This window comes from Cetorhinus maximus, chromosome 14 (assembly GCF_964194155.1).
Source record: "Cetorhinus maximus chromosome 14, sCetMax3.hap1.1, whole genome shotgun sequence".
Classification (NCBI taxonomy): domain Eukaryota; kingdom Metazoa; phylum Chordata; class Chondrichthyes; order Lamniformes; family Cetorhinidae; genus Cetorhinus; species Cetorhinus maximus.
In genome coordinates this window covers 67,647,869-67,662,972 of record NC_135892.1, presented here as the reverse complement: position 1 = coordinate 67,662,972, position 15,104 = coordinate 67,647,869, and the positions used below count along the sequence as shown (strand labels likewise).

Sequence of the window (15,104 nt, the reverse complement as noted above, 5' to 3'; positions counted from 1 at the left end):
TGTTCTTATCTTCATAACTGAAGTTTCTCATCCCTAGAATCATTCTTGTAAATCTCTGCACTCTCCCCAATGCATTCACTTCCTTCCTAAAGTGTGGCGCCCAGAACTGTACACAATACTCCAGCTGAGGTCTTATACAAGTTCAGCATAACCTCCTTGCTCTTGTACTCTAAACCACTATTAATAAAGCCTAGCATACTGTATGCTTTATTAACTGCTCTCTACCACCTTCAATGACTTAGCAATATATACACCCAGGTCCGTCTGCTCCTGTACACCCTTGACAGTTGCACCCCTTATTTTATATTGTCTCTCCATGTTCTTCTGACAAAATGGATCACTTCACACTTCCCCATCTTGAACTTCATCTGCCACCTATCAGCCTAAACCACCAACTCGTCTATGTCCTTTTGAAGTTCTGCACTGTCCTCCTCACAGTTCACAATGCTTTAAATTTTGTATCACCTGCAAACTTTGAAATTGTTCCCTGTACACCAAGGCTGAGATCATTAATATATATCAGGAAAAGGAAGGGACCCAATACTGACCCCTGGGAAACTCCACTACAAACCCTCCTGCAGCCTGAAGAATATCCATTAACCATTACTCACTGTTCCCTATTACTCAGCCAATTTTGTATCCACATTGCTGCTGTTCCTTTTATTCCATGAAATGCTTTCATAGAGGTGCTGCTTTTCTCTTTCTCAGTTGAAGGCAATGCTCTTCTCACCTACCTTTTCCTCCTTCCTTGCTCCAATTGACCCACTTTTCTCCCCAAAACCCATCTGATTCACAAAGGTTCTCTTCCACTCTGCCAGTTCATGGAGGCAATATTCTCTTGAGCCATTCACTGCCACTCTCGACTCTTTGCTAACACTGCTGCTTTTTGAGCTTCCCACTTGGCTGTGGATGAGAATTTCCATCAGCTGAGACCACTGGAATTTGTGTTCACAGACTGCAGCAGATTTGAATTTCTTGAGCAAATCAACACTAATACAAAGGAGCCAAGAGTGGCAGTGTGAAACAAATTGGGGAATGGAAGATAACTGTTTGAGGGTGGGATTTCATGCCGTCATTTAATCATGAGAATCTCATTCCAAGCATCTGCATTTGGGCTGGGATCTCCCATTTGCGAAACATACATATTAGAAGTACAGTTCAATAAATGCTGTATTTTTTATTGAAACTAATTGTGAGAAGTACATTACAATAAATTTTAAAAATGTTAGGAGGATAGATCGAAACGGTGATTTTTGATTTTTGTTTAGGAATGGCTCAATGAGCAGCCAGGAGTAGAGGTCAGAACTGTTTGCAAATAGAACTCTGCTACAAACAAAGCTGTTGTGTTTTACCTGCTTCCCAAGAAAGATTCAGAATTTTAACTTTTAAAAGTGCAAAAAATGTTAAATAAAAAAATTAGTGATTTTGACCTGATTTGTATGATAAATAATGTAAACCTTAAAATGTGGTGCAGTGAGTTGAAGTTCCAATGTGATGTTTTGTATCCTATCTCTCAAGGACTGAGATCAGGGAAACTTGGTGAGCAGTGTGAAGCAGTTGTTCGTTTCCCTAGGCTGTTCCAAAAGTACCCATTTCCGATTCTTATAAACTCTGCTTTTTTGAAACTTGCAGACATCTTCAGAGTTGGGTAAGCATTGCAATCTCTTGAAAGGGTATTTTAACAATTACTCCTTTATAGTTGTTTTAAAAAATATGACTTAACTAACTTTAATGATTCCCTCCTTTAGAAACAACTTTTTGAGATTGTGTGTACTAAAGGTGACTCAGCAGAGTGAAAAGCACTTGGAGAAAATCTTGAACGTTGACGAGTTTGTGAAGAGAGTCTTCTCAGTAATCCACAGCAATGATCCAGTGGCCAGAGCTATCACTCTCCGGTAGGCAAAATTCCAATGAAGGGTCAAAACAAACTGTGCCTTTGAGCCGGTAGTATTTGTTGTGACTTTACAGATATTTAGCCAAAATAAATGAATCAAATTTATAAAAACATTTGGTAAGTAAACAACACTACAATCACACTGACCTCTATAACTGTGATGATTAATAAATCTGTTGAGAGTGTTATTTATTTTGAGGTGTTTGCTATATTGGTCATGGGATTTCCCAGGAGTCAATTGCAAAAACACGCCTCAAACTGAATAAAATTGTGGTACGCATATCATTTTTTTAATGGGGGTAATTTCAAGGTAATTTAATTTAGTTTTTTTCATTGTAAGCCCATCAAGATTTGCTCTGACTTGATATCATCTACACCTTTTAATTGACTTATAGCTTGGTACTTAGTCCAATAAACAGTCATTTGCCTTGTGTATATCTATTAGAACGTTTCTCCAATTTCATCTGCAATATACTTCTTGATTAATGTTAAGTGCTGATGTAACAGGTATTCCTTTGGTGTGTGTTCATAAAAATCAACTGACTAGAATTTATCAAGAATTGTCTTATGTATTGTATGTGTTAGGCATATCCTAGAGGAATTTCAAGCCACCTGGGGTGATATGAGCATTGCACTTACAAGAGCAGTGCTCTTGTGATCTGCAACTTTGTATAATTCACATGATAGCATGTGAGTGTGTCAGTCAATCATTGTGTACCTAATCAGTGAAAGTATGATTCACTGGATTCTATATTTTTGCAGAATGCTGGGAAGTATGGCTTCTATTATTCCTGACAGAAAAAATGCTCACCACAGCATTCGGCAGAGTTTAGATTCACATGATAATATCGAAGTAGAAGCTGCCATTTTTGCTGCTGCCCATTTTTCTGCACAATCCAAGTAAGTACAAGTAGAGCTTTTAAATTACATTTATCCCTGCCATAACACTGATGTTTGAGAATAATTGCATCTCAATTCTGATTTGGATAAGATGAAAGAATATTCATTCATATTGGCACATATGTTTAATATATTATTATCAACAAAACTGCTGCATGTAGTGGGTAGCTTCTGTGCCCCTCACGAGACTGTAGGTAGTGTTGGTCAATCATTTCTGTGAAGTGGCAGCCAAATCCAGGACGCCTTGCTGTGTAGTTTTATTTACAGAAAGAATCTGGTAATCTGCAGGTTCTGGGCTAGGTATTCTAGCTGATGCAAAATCAGTGAACGAATTGGCATGGGGGCTGGGCACTAGGATGAAGCATTGAGTAGAGTAACGAGGTCCACAGAGGATTGAGAGAGATAAACATCATTGGAATAAAATATAGTTCAGAAATATGAAGGAGCAAGTGCAGAGAAATGTGAGGCAAACTAGCAAGTAATATAAAAACGGGCAGTAAGAGTTTCTTTAAATATATAAAAAGGAAGAGAGAGGCCAAAGTCAATATAGGCCCCTTAGAGAATGAGGCTGGGAAGTAAGAATGGGGAACCAGGAAATGGCAGAGGAGTTGAATAAATACTTTGCATCAGTTTTCACAGTAAAAGACGCTAATAGCATACCAAAAATACTAAATAATCATGGGGCAAAAGGGGGGAGGAAATAAATACAATAACTATCACTAGAGAAAAAATACTCGGGAAACTGGTGGGGCTAAAGGCAGATAATTCATCTGGACCTGATGGATTGCATCCTCGGATATTAAAGGAAATAGCTGCAGAGATAGTGGATGCACTGGTAGTGATCTTCCAAGAATCCTTAGATTCTGTAAAAGTCCCAGAGGATTGGAAAACTGCCAATGAATAACACCCTTATTCGAAAAGGGAGGGAGACAAAAAACAGGTAACTATAGGCCAGTTAGCTTAACATCTGTCATTGGGAAAATGTTGGAGCCTATTATAAAGGATGTAATAGAGCATTTAGAAATGCATAATCTAATCAAGCAGAGTCAGCATGGCTTCATGAAAGGGAAATCATGCCTGACAAATTTATTAGAATTCTTTGAGGAGGTAACAAGCGAGAAAGATAAAGGGGAACCAGTAATATATTTGGATTTCTGAAAGGCATTCGATAAGGTAACACACATAAGGCTACTTAATAAGATAAGAGCCCATGGTGCTGGGACTAGTATTTTAGCATGGATAGAGGACTGGCGAACTAAGAGAGGACAGAGTTGGGATACGGGGGGGCATTTTCAGGATGGCAACCTGTAATTAGTGGAGTGCCACAGGGATCAGTGCTGGGGGCACAATTATTTACAATATATATAAATGACTTGGATGAGGGAAATGAATGTACTATCACCAAGTTTGCGGATGACACAAAAATAGATGGGAAGGCAAGTGCTGAGGATGACAGAGTCTACAGAGGGATATAGACAGGTTAAATGAGTGGGCAAAAACATGGCAGATGGAATATAATGAGAAAGTGTGAGGTTATGCACTTTGGCAGGAAGAATAGAGGAGCTGAATATTTATTTAAATGGAGAAAGACTGAAGAAAGCTGCAGCACAGAGGGATTTGGGGCCCTCGTGCATGAATCCCAAAAAGCTAGCATACAAGTTCAGCAGGTAATAGGTAAGGCATATGGAATGTTGGCTTTTATTTCAAAGGGAATAGAGTATAAAAATAGGGAAGTCTTGCTAAAGCTATACGAGGCACTAGTTCGACCACACCTAGAATACTGTGAACAGTTTTGGCCCCCTTATCTAAGGAAGAATATATTGGCATTGGAGGCAGTCCAGAGAAGGTTCACCAGGTTGATCCCGGGGATGGAGGGATTTTCTTATGAGGAGAGGTTAAGTCGGTTGGGCCTGTACTCATTGGAGTTTAGAAGAATGAGAGGCGACCTCATTGGAATGTTTATGATTCTTAGGGGGCTTGTGGGGAGAGCCTAGGACCAGTGGACATAATCTAAGTAAGGGGTCGCCCATTTAAGACAGAGATGAGGAGGAATTTCCTCTCTTAGAGGATAGTTAATCTGTGGAATTCTTTACCACAGAGGACTGTGGAGGCTGGGTCATTAAGTATATTCAAGGCTGAGATAGACAGATTTTTAATCAGTAAGGGAATCAAGGGTTATGAGGGAAAGGCAGGAAAATGGGGTTGAGGATTATCAGATCAGCCATGATCTCATTGAATGGCGGAGCAGACTCGATGGGCCAAGTGGCCTACTTCTGCTCCTACATCTTATGGTATTATGTTTGGAGTGCACAAATTGCCATGTGGGATCATGATATGGCGACAATAACAGACCTGACTTCAACAAGGGTTGGAATGCATACTTAATAATCCTTGTTGCAAAGCATCCAGGAAAGATAGAGAAGGGAAAGAAATGGGGTTGGGTGGCAACACTACTGATTAAATGTTGTAGCATTGAAGTGGAGTGACGTGTTTGAAGGTTCAAAGATTGAATTTATTTTGTTAGAATTAAAGAACACTAGAGGACCTGTACACGTCTGGGTATAGACAGGAGGCCACAAAATGACACGGAGGTGGTAGAGGAACAAATTTGCAGGCATATTTCGGACATAGGCCAGAATTGCGGAGCAGTGATAACGGGATCTTAGTTAAAATAATATACATTGTAAAATAACATTGTAAAGAACAAAGTGAGGGAGGAATTGCTGAAATGTGTACAAGATAATTTTCTTGTTCAGTATGTTTCCAACCCAATGAGGAAGAAAACAATGCTGGTTCTGGGAAATAAAGTGGGGTAAATACAGCATTTGTCAGTGGGGGGGACATGTGGGAAACAGTGATCACAATATCATAATAGCACAGAACGAGGAAAATTAAATGTGAAATTAGCCCTCCTCCAGTTGAGTATTTTTAGTGAGTTGGAAAAGGATCTGGCCCAGATGAATTGCAACCAAAGATTAGCAGATAAAACAGCAAATTAGGAAAGAGAGGCTTTCAAAATAGGAGGCAGTTTTGGTACAGACTTGTGATTGCCAAGACGGGAACAGCAAGGGCATCCAAAGCTAAACCTCCCTAGATGACTAAAGATATAGATTTTAAAATTAAGCAGAAAATGCAGGCTCCTGATAAATGTCAGGCTCATAATACAGTAGAGAACCTAGCTGAGTATAAAAAGTACAGGGGAGAATTGAAAGAGGAAATAAAAGTAGCAAATAAAGTGTATGAGATGAACAAATAAACATAGAAAATAGGAGCAGAAGAAGATCATTTGGCCCTTGAAGTTTGCTCCGCTATTCAGTATGATCATGGCTGATCATCTATCTCTACGTCATTCTCCTGCTTTCTCCCCATACCCCTTGATGCCTTCAGAGCCGAGAAATCTATCCATTTTCTTCTTAAATATATTCAGTTACTTGGCCTCCACAGCCTTCTGTGGTCGAGAATTCCACAGGCTCAGCATCCTCTGAGTGAAGATGTTTCTCCTGATCTGAGTCCTAAATGGCCGACCCCGTATCCTGAGACTTTAACCTCTTGTAGGCCCCCCCAGCCAGAGGAAACACCATCCCTGCATTCAGTCTGTCCAGCCCTGTCAGCATTTTCATACATTTCAATGAGATCTCCTCTCATTCTTCTAAACTCCAGTGAATACAGGCCTAGTCAGCCCAATCTCTCTTCATACGACAATCCTGCCATCCCAGGAATCGGCCTGGTGAACCTTTGCTGCATTCCCCCTATAGCAAGTATATCCTTTCTTTGGTATGGAGACCAAAACTGCACACAATACTCCAGGTGTGGTCTCACCAAGTGTTTCAAATCCTGAAGGGCTTTGATAGGGAAAATAAAGAGGAAATGTTTCATGTGGCAGAAGGGGGAGTAATAAGAGGACAGAGATTTAATGTAATTGGCTAAAGAACCAGAGACAACGAGGATAGAATTCTTGCATTATTTGTTGTTGTGATCTGGTATTCACTGCCTAAAAAGGTAGTAGAAGCAGTTTCAATAACATTTGAAAGGGAATTCAATAAACATTTGAAGAGGAACAATTTCTAGGGCTCTGAAGGGGTAAGGAAGTGGGGCTAACTGGATAGATCTAACAAGAGTTGGTATGGTTGACCAAATAGCATGTTGTTCTGTTTCATTCGATGATTAATCCATACAAGCTGATATTAAAATAACTTAACACAACACAGTTCAATTTATTTGAACCTGATTATGCCATCTGCGTAACCTCTCTCCACCAGTAGCTGCACTTATTAAGCATGTTGTCTTTCACTTTTTTTGTGCAATGAAAGAGGCAGGCATATTAAAGATGGCCAGCTGCCAGACAAAGTGGATAAGTGCCATTGGTTCCTTTTTAATGATTTTAAAAACTTTCAGTATAAAGTTGCTTTGTTGACAATTCAGTTCAGTAAAATTTGATCAGTTAAGCAAATTTAAATGATTTTTGTTACAATTCACTGATTAAATGAATGTGAAATAAGGCAGAGCTTTCAGCTGTTTATTGCTGTTTTGTGAAAACTTCTGCTTTTGCAGTTAAGCTAAGGCTTACTGTTACACAAGCCCTCTATATAAGTTGTGGTTGCGTTCTTGATAATCGTGACTTTAAGTGAAACAAGTTTGTGAATCATGGGTTCCCATAGGAATTGATGTTAAAGCCAGAGTCAGGTTCCTTTGGACATTTGCCTGGAAAAAACAATGTACAAGTTGAAATACTGTACGATACATGTGCAGCATGTTCCTGGCTGGAATGACTTGCAAAACAAAATAAATCATGGAATATAACACATACTATATACATTCAAATTAGATAACACTAAATCACCCAAAGAAGCCCTGAGTAGCACAGCTTCTGTGTCTCACCCACAGCACTCTTTCAGCTCAACCTTTTGCTTGCTGCCTGTCTCTGCCCACAGCTAGGGCCTCTGGTGACGCAGCGGCAGCTTCGGCATCAGAACATGGTGGCGACTGGCCCAGAGTTTAGTGCCGTGGGGGTGTGGCTACAATGCAGACAACGTAAAGTCGAAAATGGCAATGTAAATCACAAAAAAGGCCTTGAGGAGTAAACCGTGTTATAGTGAAATGACTTCAAGTGGGGCAACTTATAGTGAGGACTTACTGTACCAAGTCTAATGATCTTGAACTGTACTGAAACCAGGAGCAAGAACACGCTGCAAAACTAGAATATTTCATTTTTAGAATAACAAGGTACATGATTGTGAAATATATAAATAGGCCATTTGACTTATGAAGTTTGTGCTCATGTTTCTGTGACAGAAGCCATCCAGTCTCATCCCACTCTCCTCACTTCCTTTATCCTTTAAAAGTCTTTTTCAAGAAATTATTCAATTCATTTTAAACATATTTTGCTTCAACAGTAATTTGTGGCTGAGAGTTCCACTTTTAATGATCGTGCATCTGTAGTTTCTCTGCCCCTCTACTACAATTTGAATATTACCATTTAAGTTGCATTTGAATTCTTTATCTTTACTCTCAAAATATGTTGCACTGCTTTTTTTAATAAAAAGCAAACTCCATCTGCTACTACTGTCCCATCCTGTTAGCCTATTTATGTTCGCCTGCAGTCTATCACACTCCTTGTTTCAATTTATCATCCAAACCCATTATTTGTCATCATCAGAAAATATCAATATTGTTTCCTCAGTTCCTAAATCGGTATCATTTATGTTGGAATAAGAGCAGCACTGGCACAAGCCCTTGTTAACACAACTCATATCTTGCAGTCCATGAAAGCTTTACCTCATCATTTGTTTTCTGTTCTCTAACCATTTTCTATTATTAATAATTCCATTGACCTTTCCATTTAGTTATGTAACAACAATGACTGCATTGCAAATGTAATTCATTGACTATGCGTATGAAAATGTGAAGATTGCTCTATATTTTTTAGTGATGAGGTGCTTGCTGAAAGTCTGTATAAACCACTTCCACTGCATTTCCTCTGTCCCCTATCATATTTTTAAAAGAATTCTGAGGTTCTTATTATAGTTTGGACTTTAATTCGTGTTCTGTACATGGATTTAAAAAGCGTATATTGCGGCAAGGATTACGTTCATTTTAAGAGTTCTACCCACAGCATTTTGCCTTAATATTAAAGCCTGCAGATGTTGAATCTGAACTGGTTGTCATAGTTTAGAATGCTGATTAATATATAATTGTTATGTACAGTTTTACACATTTGAAAGCATTTTGAAGAGATGGTTCCTGTATGACACCTAAATGACCATTCACTGTGTCCAGCATGGATCTTAGCTAACGAGAAGTAGATGTCAGAGCACATGCAAAAACACCATATCCAATTGAGATAACGAGGAACTCCTGCTGTTAGCTCTCTCACACACACACACAGACACACACACACACACACACACCACACCACCACCCTCGTGCACTTCTGTTTTAAACAAAAACAGAAAACGCTGGAAAGACTTGCCAGGTCTGTCAGCATCTCAAATCGATGACCCTTTGATGGTATTGTTTTGGAACTTGGAACCAAGGTATAGAAATAATTCAAGTACACAACCACCTACTCTTCCATACTAAATACCTGCATGCACTCTTTGGAAACTGACTAACAGTAACCAAAATTGTGAAGAATTAAAACAAATCCCTGTGTTACTTTCAGCATTTTCATTTTCAAAATTGTAAACTGTGTGTTTCCATTTGTTTCTCCCTGCCCTCCCCCCAGGGATTTTGCTGCAGGAATTTGCAACAAGGTTGGTGAAATGATTGAAGGTAAGACTTCAAAATAAAATGTAATTTCAGAGTTATTATTACCTCTCCAATCTATCCATTATTTTAAAACAAAAGCCTGTATAATTTATGTTTTCATGCATCGCATCGGTTGTGTGATTGTTACGACCTCTGTAGAGACCGATAGCTTAAAAAAAAATTGAATTCCCAGTGACCAACTTAAAGGAATCGCATGATAAGATTGAGTTTTAAGACTTTTATGTAACAAACAAACTAAAATCAACATCATCAACTAAACATTACTTCATAGGCAACTAATGCTCGAAACTACAGAAAAGATAACCTTTATTTGTGTTTTAATACGAGCAATAACCCAACACCGAATATTTATGGAACAGCACGCTCTCTGCAGAATTGCAGAATTTACAGGAAACAGCTGAAAGTCAGCTTCCATGGGTTCACTTCTCCCCATTTCACTGAGTCACAATGTCCAGTGATTGTGTGTTACAGCGACAAGGTTCACTCTGGTGAATGCTTGTCCTGGCCTTAGCACAGCGAATCTGTCAGTGACCTTAAATCTCTGCAGGCTCCTTTGCTTCACCCAGAGAACATGCATTCATGAGCATTCCACCTAGCTTGCAGAGAATGGCTTTTTCCCTGCTGCTCACAATGGTTGCTGCTTTCCTATCTGCTTCCCTCTCTGTCCAGGTTTTTTAAAAATCAGGCTGTCTAGGAGTCTCTTAAGTCTGCACAAGGCAAAAAAAAAACCAACCTTCCCATTCTCCCTCTCTCTCGTCCCCTCCCCCTCTCTCTCATCCCCTCCCCCTCGGCCCCCTCCCTCTCGTCCTCTTCCCCCCCTCTGTTCAGGAATGAAATATGGCATGTGGTTTTGGTAAGTCTTAACCTAGGCCCCTGTTCCCATGGCAACCATCGCCTGGATTTTGCCGGACATATTCCAGTACAACTTCATACCATCCTTTTTCCAGGGCATTCTGTTGTACCTTAAATTAAGAGACAATTTAAATGTATCCATCTCATAAAACCTCTCATTCATAACATGGTTACCAGGGACCATTAATGTAGTCGCATGATGACCAGAAACCAATTGGCACTCCACTCTTCTCACTGCTATGCTCTCTGCACCACTTGAATACTCCATTTTCTCCCTGCTCCACAGCCAACATGCTCACTCCCTTTCTTTACTCAGCCTGCTGCCTGTCTTCTGGGCCCAGGCCTTTCACCTCTGCCTGCAGGGCCTAAGCCTACTTGTTTTTTCCTATCCCTTCCTCCCACCAATTGGGAACATGTCTGCATGCCTACAGCAAATGTGAGAAGACTGTTAACTGAGGTAAGTCTTCCACACCACCAAGCCTATTCTTCTATGTTGTAACTCCTTTCTAATGGGACCCATTTCTCATTTCTGACTTATAGCATGCTGACTCATGTCTTTCTTTGTGCTCTTGAAAATGCTGTCTGTTTTACATTGAACATTTCAATAAAGGAATATGTTACATGAGAGGCATTTTGAGAAAGAAGTGGGAGTTAGAAATAATTAGAGACCAGAAGACATCGTTTGCTTTTTTTTCTTGTGGGAGACAGCTTTCATATGAAATGGTGAGAATCTAAAATTTTGAGGGATAAATTTATGTGTTTAGACTCAAAACTGATTTTGCATTTTTTTCTTTTACATTTGGGTTGCCTACCTGAACAAGACTGATGGTGATCAATAAGAATTTTTCACCCATCCATAGTGACAAGCTAGCTCCTTGTAGCTTTTGGTGATCCAGTGGCTGGGTTTAAAGCCATTCTTAGTCACCTAAAGTCAACCGGTAACAAGATTTCCTTTGGGGGCTGGGAACGGTGGTGGGAATGGCGGGATTGTCAACTGGGAGTACAGTGATAAATTGTCCATGGATGCATTGTTGAAGCTTGACCCCAGAGTAGAGGCTTTCTCTGGAGTTTGAGAATTATTGGGTGGTGTTCATGGATTTCCTCATGACAGTATCTCTATTGATGATTATTTAGACCAACATGTGCAAATTATTGGCATCTTATCCTAAATTAGATTGATGGTTCAGAAAAATTTAGAAGAACCCTTGTACAGTATCCAATGCAGATTCAACAGTTGTACTACAGATCTAATCAGTTTAGCATGGAGTGCTAGCAAGCCTGCTTAGAGAGGTTATTTTCCAAAGACTCACCCAAGGTTAAGGAGTTGCTAAAACAAGATGTTTTTCAAGTCAGTTGCTGCCCTTGATTGTGGTCCAAATGCACGTTGCTATGCTATATCAGGAAGCAACATCAATGTCCTGAATCAAACACAGATCCGTGACTCCCAGAATATTGCTTCATAAATTGTTATGAATATATTTACTCCCAATCTCCAGATTCTGTAGGAATCCTAATGCATACATTGACTGGTGAAAGTGGGCTTGCAGTAGACAGTAGTAGAGAACCCATTTCTACAGCTCTACCCGCTACAAGATTGGCCTTGTCAGCAAACTCGCAGATAGGGGCCTAGCCATTTGCTTACTGTGTAAGCTTAATTCCAAAATAGGGCACATCAAAGCTATCCCGTGGGATAATGACTACCCTGATCGGATCATTGTTCACTGTATATCACTCATACTCAAGAATGGGTCTCAGGCTGCCATTTACAGACCTGAAATGTGGCCGGTTTACTCAAATTACCCCAGAAGGGTAAGGTTTCTCAAAAATTTGAGTCTCGCATGAATCTAGTTGTTCCATGCTGCTACAGTGCAGTAGCAACATGAGTGATATTTTCCACTGATGCAAAGCTGCCATCAAGCCAAATAGGCATTTTGCCTACCACACAAATTAATAATGTGGTTTATGAATTCCAGTGCCAGTGCAATGCGAGTTAGGTAGACTGTACGTTCCAACGACTGGCGGATCATGTCAAACAGCATGTCCTGTCGGTTGTTTGCAATAGGCAGAGTGCTGACCATAGTCAACCAGCCCTTGCTTGCAAAACTCAGAATATAATGTTTAACATTAGATGTGATTCCACGATTACATAGCACTTGCTGAACAATCCTGGGTGTGCTAAAAATTACACTGACAAACAATTTAAGGTTATCGGTCAGGCTCGCAATGTGGCTCACCTGTGCTTGCTAGAAGCTGTATATATTTATGTACAGGGATCTGTCCTCTACAGACAAAAGGCATTTTGTCTAGGTATTGTGCCTTTTTTGAAATTTAAACAAAAGAGTGGGGGGATAATAGTTCCCTGATTCATTCTCCATCACAACGCCTTGACCAATCAGAGTTAACAAACAGAACTCTTTTCTAATACAATATTAATAGTTGCTCCTTTTGAAATTTGGCGTTCTTGCATCTGCCCTGATAGGTGCAAGATGAAAAGTTTTGACAGCACATCTCTTTTTTTCAGCAAGACACATTACCAGCTCTAAAAAAGCCTGTTCCCTGGTTGGTTCCAGATCATATTGTTCTCAGAAACTGTCCCGAATGCACCCTCAAGTCCCCCTCCAGGCTACTTTTGCCAATTTGATTAGTCTAATCTATTTGAAGATTAAAATCTCCCACAATTATTGCTTGATTTATTGGTGCCAGCTCCCCATGAATCGAAACCCATTCCTCCCACATCAGTCTTTGAGCTATGCATTCAACTTTCTAACCTTATTTACCCTGTACTAATTTGCTCACAGTTGAGGTAGCAATCCAGAGATTATTATTTTTATAGTTCTGCTTTTTAATTTAGTCCCTTGCTGCTCACACAACTTCAGCAGAACCTCTTAGTCATATCTATGCTGTTGGTACCCACATGAACCACGACCAATGGGTCCTTTCCTTCCCACTCTTTAACCCTTGCACCGGCAGGCAACACAGTCTTCAGAATTTGCACCCTTGGCTGCAAAGACCAGAATCTATCCTCCTAACTATACAGTCTCCTACCACTACATTCCTTTTTACTCCCCTCACTTGAATAGCTCCCTTTACCATGGTGCCAAGGTCAGTTTGCTCATCCTCCTTGCAGACCTTGCTTTCACCCCCACAAGCTGTAAGAACTTCAAACATGTTAGACAGTTGCAAGGGTTGAGGCTCCTCCAGTGCGACCTTCTGCATCCCATATCTGCCTCACTCATTGTCACACCTTCCTCACTGATCACGAACCAAATCTGAAGCACCCTAAGGGGTGTGACTGCCTCCTGGAACAAAGTGTCCTGATAACTTTCCACGTCCCTGATACATCGCAGTGTCCAGGCTTAGACTCCGTCTTACCAACTCTGAGTCAAAGTTTCTTGAGTTGCAGACACTTACTGCAGAGGTGGTTGCCATGGATCACACTGGTGTCCACCAGTTCCCACATGCTCCAGGTGCAACACGTAACCTGGCCTGCCATCTTTATTATGTTTACTTTAACTAATTAGGTTAAAGGTTTGAAATATCACTCACCTGACGTCTGTAGTTATACCAAGTAGTATAAATAGCTAAGCTATAAATTTAATGCAATACTCCTATCTCCCCAGTACCAGTTTAAACCACTGCCCAGATTTAGAGTGATAAAATCTTTAAAAACTCACCAATCACCTACCTGCTCACTGAATTAAAGCTTTGAATACTCAACAGCCTCTGGAGGCTGGAAAGAAGATATAAAAAGCCCTAATCCCCCACCACCACGCACCAGTTTCCCAAGTTAAGATTTATACCTGGTCGCACTCTGACTCTGTCACATGCTGTACAATAGCAAAACCTGTCTGCTTTTATAGAGAGCTGATGACTCATGCCCAAGTTGCAACTGCTGTTAGCTCCCTGCTACAGTGATTAATACCTATTTACTTTCTGTTGATTGACATAACTGCCACTGCCAGGCAGTTTCCATTAACTAGGCTTCTTACCTAGTTTACAGTTTTAAAGTTCTAAGTCAGTCTGACTGCTAATCCAAATTATAGCTTGAGGAAAAATTTAACAGAGAGATTCCCACCTCCGCCGAATTCCTAAATTAGCACTCAGTTAAAGAAATGCAAGTGTGAAAGATGTGAATATCCACTGCAGATCTTAAGGAGGTGCTATTGTTATGCCTCTGAGGTACATGATTGTACAATAGACATATGACAGGATGAGTCAACTCCCATAAAAGTAAGACACTCTGGCTGCTTATGGGGTGTACTGAAACCACTGAAGTCCAGTAGGTATCTAAGATGGACCTGCATTTGTAACATCATCGCGCAGGTTACAGCAAAGCACAGCCAGGTTTGAATGTTTTTGTGACACTTCTGCAGCCCCCAGCAATCATAATTTAGTGTGGCTTGCTATCTACGCCAGAGATGCCTCTCATTGATCCAGCCTGCCTCAGACATCAAATCAGCAGCTCATTAAATATTTCCTCAATGCTAGATTCTTTATACTGGAGCTGCTTATTAATTTCTGCTTGGATAGATTGATTACAAGATCGGTCTGTGTAAAGAATGCACCCTGATTAGGAAAGGCTGAATACTTTTTAGTTACATAAGTGTTGGTTTTTGGGAACGGTGGGGTTGGCGGCGAAAACTGCAGGGAGAAAGAAATTCCAGTTTAAACCAGGGATCAAATTATTGAA

General features: G+C 40.2%; 2 protein-coding genes across 3 annotated transcripts in view; one reads left to right on the top strand and one right to left on the bottom strand.

The window, feature by feature from the left end:
* The window catches only part of dtl (denticleless E3 ubiquitin protein ligase adapter), a 166,065-nt gene that overhangs the window by 34,526 nt on the left and 116,435 nt on the right, over window positions 1-15,104 (bottom strand). The window lies entirely within an intron of this gene.
* The window catches only part of ints7 (integrator complex subunit 7), a 64,518-nt gene that overhangs the window by 1,681 nt on the left and 47,733 nt on the right, over window positions 1-15,104 (top strand). For both annotated transcript variants that reach the window (XM_078557021.1, XM_078557022.1), the window contains exons 2-5: window positions 1,519-1,648; window positions 1,749-1,895; window positions 2,657-2,794; window positions 9,519-9,565. In XM_078557021.1, coding sequence (XP_078413147.1) covers window positions 1,519-1,648; window positions 1,749-1,895; window positions 2,657-2,794; window positions 9,519-9,565 — 462 coding nt within the window. The remainder of the gene's footprint in view (window positions 1-1,518; window positions 1,649-1,748; window positions 1,896-2,656; window positions 2,795-9,518; window positions 9,566-15,104) is intronic.